Here is a 14,796-nt window from a genome sequence, read left to right as displayed (position 1 = left end):
TGTAGCTCAAAAGTTCACATTTCTGCTTTCGGCTAGTCCAGAAAAGTAAAGAAATTAGTGATATTTTGAAATTTGATAAGGTGAATACCAATGCTCTTAAATTTAGAGCAGTGATATTGATGGGACTTCTTGGAATGCCAATTTGGTATATACAGAAAGTTAAGAGTATTTCAAATCATCCATCAATAATAGTAAAATTATTTATGTATAACATTGAATAAGCATAAGTAAATAATTTGTAAAAATGCTTAGAATGAATGATGAGTATTTCAGAACATTGAATAATTTATGAAGAAGCATGTTCTCAATTCTTTTTATAAAATAATGCTCAACAGTTTATTTTATTATTTATCTTTGAATAATAATTTATTTTAAATTAATTATTATAGTATAGTATATTTATAAATCAATCATTTCATATCTTTGAAAAGATGAAGATCAAAAGAAGATAAATATGTTATTATTTTATTTAAATAAAAAAAAAAAGTTAAACTTGTTAGCAAATAGTAAGAGCATAATCAAATGTCAATGCAAGTTCAAATTTTAGTTAGATGTGAGAAAAAGCTTTTATATTGAACTAGTCAAAATTCCAAATCTCGAGATTTAAGCTACAACAAATTAAGGAGGCTCTCTATTGTTGAAGAGTTACTATTTAATATCTATTTAATTATTTTATTATTTTTATCACTATCTTCTTCTCTTTTTATTACATTGAAATAAATCATATAAGTATTATATTGAAATAAATTACCACATTTTATTTTTTAATAAAATTATTAATTAATATATGAAGTGTATTTATAAAATATAAAAAAAAATTAATCGAATATTATTAAAAAATATTATATTATATTATTATTTTATATTTAAGATGATTAGTCTAATATGAACTTATTTAGCTAAAAATTAATGTTATAGTCAAAAGGTAAGATTTTATTTAAATTTTAGACTTCACAATAATTAAATAATTTTCAATGCTCTAATAAGAGTGAACAGTGACCATAAGCTACAGTTCAAGCCATCCTCGTTGAAATTGAGGGGTAGGAATATCGACCCCGGAAACAGAGCCAATCCATTCGCCCTGGAATTAATTATGGTACATGAACACCTACTGTTTATCCTTTTGGTACATGAATTTTGCCATTGTTCCTCACACCAGCGTGCAGGCTTTTGATGAGTTATTTGTCCCTCGATCCAGTCACAGTTGCCATGATTGGCTCAATCATGCTCCCCATAAAATCTCCCCCTTTTTTCCATTTTTTTAGTCCAAAACAACTCTCTCTTGCAACTTCTAAAGATATCCTTCTTTCGTGGGTTCATGTATTTTGAGATATTCTATTAATTCCTCATTTCCTCCCTTTCTGTCACTTTAACGAGTTTACATCTCATAAATGTTTTAGAAGGTTGACATTTTTTGGGTACAAGACATTGCCTGTTTCAAAAACCAGTTCTGTTCTGCCACGGAAACTGCATATCTCTGACCTCATTCTACAGGGTCACTTGACAGATGAACAATGCAGAAATTGGGAAAGAACAGGGCCCATTTGGCAGCATCAGAAGGTAAATTGAAGGGCACCGCTGCAGCTGCACATGTTCCGAGCTCCGTATAAATAAATAACATATGTGCATTACAGTATCCGACGTTTCACATGCCGGAGAATTGAGAAAATGGTAATCCGAGAGATTCCAAGAATGACACTCAGACACGTGGTGGTGGTGGTTTGCGCTATCTTGTAAATAGTCAAAGGAATATTAATATAAGCCAAACCAGGTTGTTTTGTTAGTTTTTTTATATGGTGAAAGGTGATTCATCATCAAGCCTTCCGACAAGACTGTTCCATTGTCATTTAACTGCTCTTTCAGCAAGGGGAAAAAAAAAATACATTGAAGGGTCTTCACATTGAGAAGGAGGGGAAGATTTCAACAGTGTGAGCTTGTAGAGGATGGTTGGAGCCACTTTAGCAATCTGCTACAAACCAAATAGTGCACTGTGCACAAACATTTCATGCAATTTTATATGTTCTTCAAAAGGACTAGACGGAAAAGAAGTTTAAAAAGATGGCAAACTGTGATGTACGGCTAAAAGCTCGAGGAAAAATGGGCTGGGCTTTGAGTGCAAGACTGCAGGTGTTAAAAACCATTAAAACTGAGTAAGGATCAGATAATTGGGCAGAACCTACAAACAAGGTAGATGAAGGGTGCAGGCGGAAGGTTTGTGGAAGGAGTAAGAAAATCCAATCCAGCGGAAAAAGAAGAGAAAAATAGCGTTAGGAAATAAACAAACAAAGCAAGCAGTGCTTTTTGTGGGTCCGAAAAATGCCACAAGGAGACAAATTGAATCTCCGACGTTATTTCACAACGCAGAATTGGGGTTCATCACCACCAATGACTTCGTGATTTCCAAGGAGAAAGAACAAGCGAAAGAGAGCGTAGGGAGTTATTTTTGCCGTGAGAGAGGAGAGATATTCCACGCCGCTCTGATCTGACTCCTCTTTACTCTGCTGTCTGCTCATCCTCTCTCATCCTTTAACCAAAAAGAAAACTCTTTTTTACTGTTTACGTCCGCTACTTTTCCCACTTCTCTGACCACAAAAGACACCATTAAGAGAAAAATAAATCATCCACTTCTCTAATACAATAATAATAATAATAATAATAATAATAATAATAGTAATCAATGCAACAAAACCCACATTACCATATTCACATCAGGAAACAAATAGTAAATAAACCCCATTCAAAACTAAGTGATTACTGGTGTTTCATGGACTGGCCTGGTTTAAGCGCTGCTGCTACTGATTACAAAGTAAATAGATACAAAGATTTGATTCTACTTTCATGTTCGAGGAAAGATGTGAGCTTTTACACATGCGCTCACCAGTCATCTTTCGCAAGACATGAGACACCTCTTTTCTTCGCCCTAGCTAGCCATGTTTTTTTCCTCGGTTTATGAAACATTTACAAAGAACAAAGCTGCGGACTACTCACTGAGAAGGTGACATGAGTACTACAATTACCTAGTCCTTCGTCGGGACCTGAAGACGGATCACACTGATCGTGACCGGAGTTGCCACGACAACTTTGGGGGGCCTCAAAGTCAAGGAGATTGATCGGAGTGTACATCTTTCCCTTCAACCGATGACTTCATGGCCAATTCTGAAGATTTGTCGCTAGACGGGTCGCTTACGGAACGGGATAGCAGAGAAGATTCCGAATCTATGTAACAAAAAGATAATAATTAATCATAACAAAAACTATGTTGCTGTAAACGGTGAATTAGCTTGCATTAGAACTCTGCGGGTAAAGAATTTCAAGAAAAACATACGGAAGAAAAGAGCAAGGGATTTCTTGACATGATTACCTCTGGAGGCATTGAAGGACCTTTTGCAATGCAGAATGGCACCCTGGATCCCATCCTGTTGCTGCAACAGCGAATCATCTCTTCGTCTCGACGACACGGGTGCCGTTGGCACCGCCGCTACCGCAGACGACGAAGCCGACCGGCTCTTACCCAAATGCTTGCACACCACTCTCAGCCCCGTCGGAATATTGCCCAGCTTCTGACTCATCTTAACATTGTTAACTAGACCTTGATCAGAAGCCGCCGGCTCCGCTACAGCCTTCTCGGCGTCCGATTTCACTGGAGCTGGTTTCTGATCCGCCTTGGAAGACGGAGGTCCAGGCTTGGCACCGGCACCGGCACCGGCACCTAGGCTTAACTGCCCGGAAAGCCTCAGCTTCTCGCCGTACCTTTTGGAAACCCGGAAATAAAGAGGCTTTACCTTTCTCAAGTACTTTTGCATTACCTCCTTTGAGAAGCGCTTCTCTTCAGAAACCGACTCTTCCACGTTGTTCTGCTTCTGCGCCTTGTTACCAGCTGAAGCGCTTCTCGAACTGTCTCTGGTGAACAGGGATACTATGGGTACCTCCTCCACCTTGAACTTCACAGTTAGAGACTTACTCTGCTGCTGTTGTGGCTGTTCCTTGTTCTGTTTTTTGGGCTGTGGTTTGGGAGCAGCGGCAACAGGCTCATTTGTCTCTGATTTCGGGGCATCATTTCCACTCGGTTTAGGCTTCTTGAGGCCCAACATGGAGACTCGGAATTTCGTGGCAGATTTCAACAATGAGACAGGGAACTGGGGCGGCTTGGAATTGGGTTCGGAGGTGTTAAACACGAGCGAAGAAGGCTCGATGGGCACGAGCCTTCCCTTGAAGAACAGATCATCAGAAGGAGAGAGCGACAGATTCTGATCCGTACGGTCAATGCTGGACCCAGAGGAAAGCGTGAAGTTGAATTCTCCCTCACCGTCGACGTCCCCACCGCCATCAAACTCGTCGTCGTCTTCTTCGCTCTCGTTCTCACGGTTGGTTCCTTCTCGTTCTCCGCTTTCGTTTTCGTCCCCATCTTCCACATCGTCTTCTTCGTCAGGAACAGCGAACTCTAAGTCGAAAAAAGGTCCGTCGTCGTCGTCGTCTTCGTCGGTCTCCCCGGCACTACTTTGAGCAACGGCAGTGACTATAGTGGTAGTGCCGGCGGCGCGTAAAGAATCTCCGCCACCTCCGCCGCCACTGTTGATGCCACCGGCGCCTCTCCAATACTTGAGCAAGCTAAAAGCTTCCATAGTTGGGAGAGCCAGTATACAAGTGGGAAATGGATTCAGTTGCTGCTTTTAGAGAGGGCTGGGGGGTAGAGTGAAAGAGAGAGAAACGGGAAAAGTGAACTAGGGAGAGGAAAGAGGATTTACGGGAGCCTAACTTAACTTAATGGGTTTGCAGGAGTAGTACTGGTACTGAAAATGGGGGTGGCAGGGAGAACAGGCGATAAGCTTTTACCATAGACAGAGTGAAGAGAGATGAAGAGAGGGAGAGGGTAAAGACTTGGGAGAGTTTTGCTTTTTGGTTTGTCTGTTTCTTAGAGGTAATTGCAGCAGGGTCATGTGAGACCAGTCCTCGCGTCAGATATAGAGACAGAGATAGTCAGAGTAATAAGAGAGGGGGGGAGTTTTATGGAAGAGAGAGAAAAAACTGAATACTAATACTAATTTTTACCAACACGAGTACGTACGGCTTCTTGGATACCTATTTTCCTTTTATTTTTAATTATTATTCGCAATATATTCTCATTACAAATTTAACAAAAATTCACTAAATAACCAAACAAAAGCTGTTTAATAGTCACTAAATTCACTACACGGATTTGCAACATTGTGGGTCTTCCCTACGACTGATCGAAACATAACTTAGACCTTAAACCTTAAAAAAAAAAATTAAAAGATAAGAAAAGCTATATAGAACTGTTGTAAAATCACCAACGTGTTTATACTAAACTCTAATTAAAAAATAATAATTGTGTTCAAATATCATATTTTTAAAATTATTTTTATTAGAAAATAAAATATATCTATCGTGAGTTATGTGAAAGTGATATGACATTCATATAATAACTACAAATCATACACTTGTTGAATTTCTTGTTTATCATGTTGAATATGCGTTACCTATAGTTTATATATATATATATATATATATATGAGTAATGCTACACATCATCTCACACCACACATTTTATATATTAAAATATTATTTTTTATTTTTTTTATTTTTTATTTTATTTTATTCTTATTAAACTAATTAAATTATTCTATTTATCATCCACACACTACATATTTATTATAGAAAAAATGAAAAAAAAATTAAAATAAATATGATGTGTGAAATGTGAAGATGACAAGAAGAATTTTTATATATATATATATATATATACAGAACCAATGAGATGACAATGAGTCTCCAAAATTTCCTGGCAGTGCAAATAGTTTGCAGAGATAAGAGTGGGCACAGCAGAGCCATGATTGATTCAGATTGGAGCTCTTTTTACCTCTAAAGTCTGAAAGCAAAGAGTTGAGTTTGGGATCAATTTCCATCGTCTTCGTGTCAAATAAGGAATGAGTTTTGAGTGTAGTACTCAAATGTCTTCGTTGTTCACAAAGGATCATAATTATTTATAACTTTTCTACCTAAACTTGTTTTAAATTTAGAAAGAATTCGTCTTTTAGAGATCAAATGACATAAGATTTGATTTCTATACAGGAGAACTAAACATGATATACTGAGAGAGAGAGAGAGAGAGAGAGAGAGAGATATGACTGTATTTTTACCGAAATGTAGCAGATATTGGTGGCGGAATTCATCAGTGTTCAATTACCAGTTATTGGGCCAAATAGTCATGAGCCAAAGTCACGTGGCGAGCATGCAGAGGTGGGGGACCCAACTTTTGCACGTGTCTCATCAGACCTCACTTTGAAAAGATTTGACCTTGATTCGTATTCAACGCCAAGTTGGTGCAATCCAAACCGTCGGATATCTAGGTGCATGCCTCATCCAAGCAAGAAAGAGAGAAATGGTCCATACTCCATACGCCATCCTCCACAAAACCCATGAAGGCGTTACACCAAAAGTCAAATCGGGCAATACATACATGAGGGATAAAGATTGATAGCAACCGTCAGATATGTGGACCTTCCCCACCGTGATATTTATTATTATTATTATTATATCTACCAAGTACTTGAAAAAGGGTCCCCCCCGACGAAAGTGACAAAGCAACTCCAGAATCTCTTTTAAATGGGGCGTAACCACCGGTGCCTGCGAGACTCCCATGTGGTATGTGGTCGTATTTAAGGTGATTGCTTTGTTTCTTTCGAGGGCCAGGGATTGATGATATTTTGGTAATAAGGTAGGTACACCTTTCAATAGTGTCACACACACCACTGATGATTGGTTCGATCTCAATATCCCAAAACTTAATTGTCGCACTTGGGATTTCTTTAGTTGCTGTCTAATTTTGTAAACACAGCATATTTTCCACCCCTTTTGGAGAATTGGGTTGGTGGGGATACTCGTGTAAGGATATTTTTGAGAGGAGATGTTAGAATGAGAAAACATAGATACATTACCGTGAGGGGGTCATTCCTAATGTTAGGCCGAGCCGAAGAGGCTCGCCTATGGAGCCCAAATAGGTCTAACGTGGCTCGAGAAGATAGGATAGGCCAACCCAAGAGGCCCGAAAGGAAGCTATTAAGTGGCACGCACTGATCAAGAGTTGTTAGAATTTCTAACACACTACTGACCAACAATCCATACACACAAAGTCAGAGATAATTTTTATCCCTAAACCCCGACGACTGTAAAGACCTAAGGGTTGACGCACCTAACTAAGGCTACACCTTATTTAATGGAAGATAAAGACAAATACGCTACAATATGAGACCACACCACATTTAATGAACGATATCAGCACGCCACAACGTGCTTCGTGGACTACCAGTGGTCGCCATAATCAAGTGTGGACGATCAGTTGCATAGAAGGAAGCTAACAGAGTATGCGACCTAAGTATGGAGTGACACTCCACGATCGATGTGCCAAGAACTATCCCTATCAAGTATATATATATTCCCTTGTGATGGGAAAAACTCTTTAGATACTTTCTATACCCAAGACATTATAATTCACAATTGGAGAATCGTATTTTGATTTAAACATCGGAGCTGTTTCTCACCACTCTGGAGCTTTCACTTCTTCATAGTCGCAAGTGCATGTTGGGCCCCTACAGAGTTGCTCAAGCAGCGAAACACAACATCAACTATGTACCAATACAAGCAATCAAAGACGTCACATAATCAAATACTATAATCAAGAATTTAAGAGTCAACTATTACTATGCTGATTAAATCAATCTATGAATGAAACCGGAATTCATATTGCAAATGTAATATTAATTCAGCAACAAATTTTTGAAAAATTTCATGGCGATCATTTAATTCTTTATTATCTCATATTAAGAGTGATTGTTATTGAATTGCGTACGAATTAGACTCTAAATTCTGAATCTCGCTATATAGTAGGGAATGTAATTATCAAGATTTAGTTTCGCACTTTTGCTTCCCCATTGTTTTGCAAAGTAGGAGGGATGCATCATCGTCAAGAAACCTAGCGTGTATGCAAAGTGAACAAAAGAATTGGTCAATTTGAAACCTGAAACTTGGAAGGGTTTACAACTAGCTAGTAGCTAGGTCATTAAAATAACCATTTGTCCGGAGCTTGCGGGCATAAAGACAAGGGAAAGAATCCCAAGTCCGATTACCATCAACAAGTCTGACAGTTTTGCTTCCATCTTTCTTTCAATATTCAGTCTTGTTTTTCTCCCTAATTTTGTAGGAATCGGGCATTTGGGCTTTTAATATTTTTTCTCGATGATATTTGGACCATATGAGTAAGGATGATAAATGGAATTTATGAGTAAGTCTGGTTTCTTTTATAAATTATCTAATTTAATCATTATAATTTTATTAAATTTTTAAATAAAATATAATAAATAATTCAAAATTTTCAAATCTTAAAATTAAAATAATATTAAAAAATTTAAAAATTCTACGTAGAGTTATTTTTATATATTTTTTATGTATTTTATTATTTTGATTGGCCGAGTTATTTTTTTTAATATAAAATAACTAGTTTGGTCAATTATATTAGTAGAGTACACAAAAAGTGCGTAAAAGTGATTATATGTAGCATAACTTTAAAAAATTATATTTTAATAATATTTTATTCAACTTTAATCAAATCTTATCTCATCTCATATGTGTAACCAAACGGGAAACGCCATCTAAGACTCCGTATGGTTACATAAATGATTTTAAACTATCTCATTCCATCTTAACATTCAAACACAACCACTTTTTATTTTAAAATTTTAAAATTTTTCATTTATTCATTACATAATCATTAAAATTTTCTTAAGCTTTCAAGCAATATATAAAAAATAATTCAATTTTTTAAATTATATAATAAAAATATTATTAAAAAATTATATCATAACAATATTTTAACTTTATAATATTATTATCAATTTTCTCTTACTCATTTTCCAAATCGCATGAAACATCTTAATTCAAATCATTTTATTATTATTCACAAAGTATCTCACTACTATACACAAATTTCTCCTCTTATATATATAACCAAACGAGACCTAAGGGGACATTTGAATACAGAAACAAGACATGAAATTCTCATGACTTCTTATAATATCATTATCAAACATCACTTAACTTAAAACAATTTTCAATTTCAAATTGCTCGTTTAATCATTACATGATCATTATCTAAAAACAAAAATTAATACAATTTTTACAAACTTTAAAATAAAACATAAAAGTTAATATAATTTTTTAAACTTTAAAATAAAAATAATACTGCAAAATTATATTCATATGATTTTTTAATTTTATAATATTCTTTTATTTCTTTACATCTTCTTATAACTTAATAAAATATCTTAACTTAAAATATTTTATTAATATTGAATTTCAGATTTCCAAACGTGCCAAAAGCTAATAAATCAATAGCTTTTGTGACTTTCAATCATATTATTATGTCTGCATTGATATTAATAAGCTTGGCACCTAATTCTTTGGTGAAACGTTAGTCATGAAAACATAGGTCAGAACATCATGGGGGAAGAGGTTGAACCTCGTAAAAAGATGTATGCTATAAAATATGGTATTTATTTGCTGGGATGATGTGAAAACTAGAGAAATGCAAAAATGCAAAAGTTGTTGCGGCAATTAGATGTACAAAAGTGGGAAGGGGTAGCTGCACGCTACGGGCCTACGGCTAGGCCCCCCTAACTTTTCCCGAGGTATGAGTATTTTCTTTCTTTCAAGTTTCAAGTTTGAAAAGCCAGTCAAAGGTCCCACAGTTGGAAATGCTGCCCCCAACTTCTTCATATATTTATTTTTTTAATTTTTTAATTTAATAATTAAATAAATGATTTTTAATATATTAATTTATTTTTTTATTTTTTATAATATAAATATATTTAAAAATTTTCAAAATAAAAAATTTATATTAGTGAACGCACCCAACTATCAAAATTAGACGGTATTCTAGCATATCCTATAGCTAGCCCATTGCATTGCCAAGTCTAAAATAGAACTTTAATATAGTCTTTTAGTTATAATATGGACTCTTAGTTAAATTAATCCATATTAGACTAACTATTTTAAATTTTAAATAATAATATAATATTATATATTTTAATAATATTTGATAAATTGTTTTTAATATTTTACAAATACATTTAATAAATTAATTAATAACTTTATTAAAAAGATAAAATTATTATTTTTAACTATTTTTTCCCTCAACTTAATTATTTAATAAATATATTTTACCAACAATTCACCCAACAATCACATATTTATGATCTACCTCATTTAATGTGAATTAATGTAAGTATAATTTTTTGAACTGCATCATGTAAATATTAACAAAATCAAAGGCTATGTGCTTCATCCAAGGTTAATGGCTAGTGTAGAAATATTAAAATATTCATTTGGCCTCAGAATAGTCACTCTTCAAACATGGAGAGGTCCTAACATTTACTGTAACTAATATGTCAAACTTTCACACTATAGCTAGGCCAATGCAGCAAGCTTTTCTCACATTTTCATTTAATTTAGACTTGCATTGGTCAATGCTATAATGTTTTCTAGGATGCAACTACCATACCTTATTCAGTACATATTTTGTGAAATCAAATTTGCATAGTCTATTACATATTCTTTTTTTTTTTAAAATAAATATTAAATTTTTTAATAATATATTAAACTCTTTTTAAAAATAATTATACGATATTTGCATACTGTAATATTATTCTCATATTTTTTTTGCATTTATTAAGTATTTTTTTATTTATTATTAAATATAATTTACTTTTGCTATCAACACGTGTTACTCACCTATTATTATAACACGATATACCATTAAAAGATAATACTAAATGCAATTTTAATAATATAATATATTGTGATGATAGAAATAAGTTATCACCCAATTTGTTTGTTAATTTTGTTGGTAAATATGGTGTGTAAATCAAATTCACTCAGAATAACCATATAAAATATTTATTTTTTATTGGTAAAAAAAATAATAATTAATGAAAAAACCAAAGTCATATTTCCCTTTTATTCATATCAATATATAGATTATACTATTTATATCACTTAAATTATAAGATTTGATTTGTAATATTTGGAATTTAAATTTTATTTTTTAAATTAAATTATATCATATAAATATTTTATTAAAATATGCTCTACACATCGAATATAACTCTTTTTTACTATGTATAAGCCACGTAAATCAGCGAGAAAGGAAGAGATGACTGTTGACTATACAGTAGGGTGTTAAATGTGAAGCCAACCATTAGTCATATATGGAGAGTTAGAGAGGAAATAATGCCACATTTTGTTTGAAAGTGACGAGTGGATGACTTTTGCTCATCATGATTACCAAGATCTCATCATCTCATGATTCCGGAACTATTTGTCTTGCTTAGAAAGAATATGGTCCAAGCTTGAGATAAACCCCATACATCAATATATTGCCAATCACATGTACTTTCGCATTTATATTTATATATATTATATATATATATATATATATGCCTCAACCTTTCTTTTTGCTGCTGAAGAGTGGCCCATCTTTCTTTTTCTTTTCCTCCCCGTTTCATCTTTTGTTGTTGACAACGAGAGCCCCCATCCAATCTCTATTTTTTCTTCTTTTTAAGAGCATTATACATTTTACACCCTATATCTAATGTATTTTTTTTTTTTTTTTAATTTTTATAAACTCCTTTCTCTCCACTTTCTATGGGGTGGGTTGCTCTACTGGCCCATCTACTTGTGACTTCTTGGGCAACCATATTAATTTTGTAGGGTCCTTTATTGCATATATATAATCATGATTTACAAAGGAAAGTGATTGGTTGATCTCCATATTTCTCCCTTATTATTATTTAATTTTATAGACGTCTAAATCATCATTATTTTAGATATCACATTAAATGATTGATTTTAAATGATAAAGGCGTGTTAATTAAAAGGATAATAAAGATATTTATTTTTTTCTAAGTCTATTAGAATTTGAGTGGTTTTTGGGCATGAAAGAGGATGGAGGAGGATAGCCATAGGCTTCTTGGAAGTATAATGATTAAAAATATCATTAATAATATTTTTCTTTAATTTATTTTTAAATCCATTAAAATTTAAGAGCCTTTCCACCATAAATAAGAGGAGGGAGGATAAGCATAGACTTCTTGGAGCAACAATCCAAGAGAAGGATAAAGATTTTCAGGTTATAATGATGATTGATTGCCACATATTTGGCATGGATGGAACTTATCTTCAGCGAGCAAACTCAAGGGGACCCCAACAAAATTGACAGACCAACTTCTAACATCCTGAATGGGCCCAGAGCTTCACAGCCATCGCAAACCAATGTTATGTCTCACAGTCGAATTACATAGGAGTAAATAGGATGAAATCAGAACAAGAAGCCCAAGTCCAAATGTCTTTTCATTAGCATGGACTGCAACAGAAGACAGAGTGCTTGTTTTGACACAGTGTCTGGTCCAGGCCTTTTTCTACTTGGTCTGGGGGGAGCAAGGCCCATTTAAACCTAATGATATATAATCAATCAAGGGAATTTCAAGCCCACTTTCCCAATGGCTGTGGATTTTCCACCCAATTCATTAGGGTAAAATCTTGTTGCTTGGCTGTGAAAGCTGCAGCAGACCTTTGATTTTTTCGTTTTGTAAATGATCTGAACTCATATTGTGATCTTTATGGACTCAAGGAAAATCCAAGAACTTTGGTTTCTTCTTGTGTTTCATTTCTAAGAAACCAAAGGCCCAATTTCATCATTAAGGTGTTCTATTGTGGTGGTTGAATTGCAAAAACTGTCATGCCAACTAATTATACTCAAGATTTTTGCATTCCCACTCATTTGATGGAGAAAATCAGCTTTAAGTACTACTTCCATTTAGCCTCAACCTTCGTCTATTAACTTTTCCTGTCATTCCTCAAAGTTCTTTAACTTCTTCTTCTTCTTCTTCTTCTCCCAATTGTCAATTGTTTGCATCCCATTTTCATGAATTGGCCTGTCCCTTCGGTTCTGAAACCAAAAGGTTGGTATATTTTTTCTTATGCTTTTTCTGCGTAAAGAATACTTTATGCATATATACCCTTAATTTAATTCCGGCACCAAATTACAGAATAATTTAGTGGAAGAAAGTTTTAGAATAATTTAAAACTGCATTTTACTTTGCTTATATCTGCCTTTATAAACTAAATATGCGCAGATCTCAAAATCTGGGGTGTTTAAAGTAGTTGCTTTACCCTTTTTGCTTTGCTTTAAACTTGCTATGGCTAATGTGTAATTCTTGTGGTTTTATTCATATGCATGCGTATGCTTTTTAAGGAGTGAGTGCTTTTACCTAAAAGAAACTTGAGGGATGAAGATGTAGGTCCATTTTTAAATCATGCCCAGGTTTCTGAATCTGCTTTTCAATTCGGGTTAAGCATAGTGATGTCCATGACTTTTCAGGGTCTACAGATTCAAAGTTGTTGAATTAAGTTTCATGTTTATTTATTTATTATTCTTTTCAAGTTATTGTACCTCCTTGACATTATGCAGGTTAGTGTTCAGAAGAGATCAATAACCATGTTCTAGCTGTCAGCATTCAAATAATGCGTGCATGGGGTTCGCATCCACAGCTTTTCAGGCTGTTACAGTGAGGTGTCTCTGGTCTCATTGTTTGAATAAGATATCATCACCACTAATCCCTATTGATTAGTCAAAAATCGTGTCCATCACATGAACAGTACTGCGTTGCAGGGGTAAAAACTTGGTACCATCTTAGATAAATTGTGAACTTTATCTGCCTTTCATATAAATAAATAATATTTACAATTATTGACTGTACAAATGCTGCATATTATTTTTTTTTAAAATAAATAAATATAAGATTAACGTAAAAAATAAAAAAATCCTTTTACTTACTATTGATATTCTTGTTGTTATTGTTATAAATATTATTATTTTTGAGATAGTCAATGCCATTAGGATATAATAAAGAGAGCACTCATTTATTGGTTTTGGTCCAAAGATAATATTAATTATGCAAACCTTTTTATCTCTTTCCCTGCCATATTCTTAGGATTTGGTTGGAAATAATATCATTCCAAACTTCTCAATCTCATTTCATCTTCAAACATAATTTAAGAGTATTGGTATTGGATTAGCTATCATAATCTTCAAAATTTGAAGAATATTTGACTTTTTATTTTTTAGCTAATCACTTAACTCTTAAAACCTACATTGGATTAGCTATCACATTCTCTATAATAATAAAATTCTATATATATAATATTAAAAAAAAAAAAAAAACCTTAACAGCAGAAGGTCCTAAAATAGTCCTGAAATTCATGAATACAATTGCAGGAGAAAGCTCTTTGGAATCATAACAATTAAAAATCGAAAATATCAAGGATTTAAATTAAATCTCAAACCCAAAAAGTTCCAGTAATTATTAAAAAGCTTGAATTATCCTTGAAAAAAAACCTATAATTTAGTTTTACGGCAGAGGTATAATAATTGAAAATGCGAAGAAATTTGAAGGATTAAGCAATTTGGTGGCAGAAAAAATCAAGTCCATAAAATCAGAGAAAAAAACCATCAAAAAAATCCCAACAACATCAATAAAATCAAACTCAAACAACAAAATCAAGAGCAGGAATCAGTGGCTAGGGTTTCGGATTTTATCGTGTTGTTGGGCGTCGGTGTTGGAGTGAAGCCGTGGCGGTGCCGTGCTCGAGAGAAGGAAGTGAAAGATGAAATATAGTAGCTGTGTGAGAGAAAAAAGGAAGACGAAGAGAAACAACAGAAAAAAA

At 33.8% G+C, this 14,796-nt stretch overlaps 1 protein-coding gene across 1 annotated transcript; it reads right to left on the bottom strand.

Annotated features, from left to right (window-relative positions):
- Positions 1–2,678: 2,678 nt before the first annotated feature.
- LOC122281915 (probable membrane-associated kinase regulator 2) lies at positions 2,679–4,973 on the bottom strand. Its single transcript, XM_043093783.1, has 2 exons — positions 3,362–4,973; positions 2,679–3,216 (listed from the first exon to the last, which is right to left on the bottom strand). The coding sequence occupies exons 1-2, from the start codon at positions 4,620–4,622 to the stop codon at positions 3,098–3,100; spliced, it is 1,380 nt and encodes a 459-aa protein (XP_042949717.1). The 5' UTR covers positions 4,623–4,973; the 3' UTR covers positions 2,679–3,097.
- Between the last annotated feature and the right edge of the window lie 9,823 nt (positions 4,974–14,796).

This window comes from Carya illinoinensis, chromosome 11 (assembly GCF_018687715.1).
Source record: "Carya illinoinensis cultivar Pawnee chromosome 11, C.illinoinensisPawnee_v1, whole genome shotgun sequence".
Classification (NCBI taxonomy): domain Eukaryota; kingdom Viridiplantae; phylum Streptophyta; class Magnoliopsida; order Fagales; family Juglandaceae; genus Carya; species Carya illinoinensis.
Note: the sequence above shows the minus strand (reverse complement) of the source record. Positions and strands in the feature narration are given on the sequence as shown.

Bases quoted from the DNA above. Each gene is read 5' to 3' on its own strand.
- LOC122281915 (XM_043093783.1), bottom strand. From the start codon at position 4,622: ATGGAAGCTTTTAGCTTGCTCAAGTATTGGAGAGGCGCCGGTGGCATC. The intron at 3,217-3,361 runs GTAATCATGTCA...TTTGTTACATAG, and splicing joins GTCCTTCAATGCCTCCAGAG to ATTCGGAATCTTCTCTGCTA.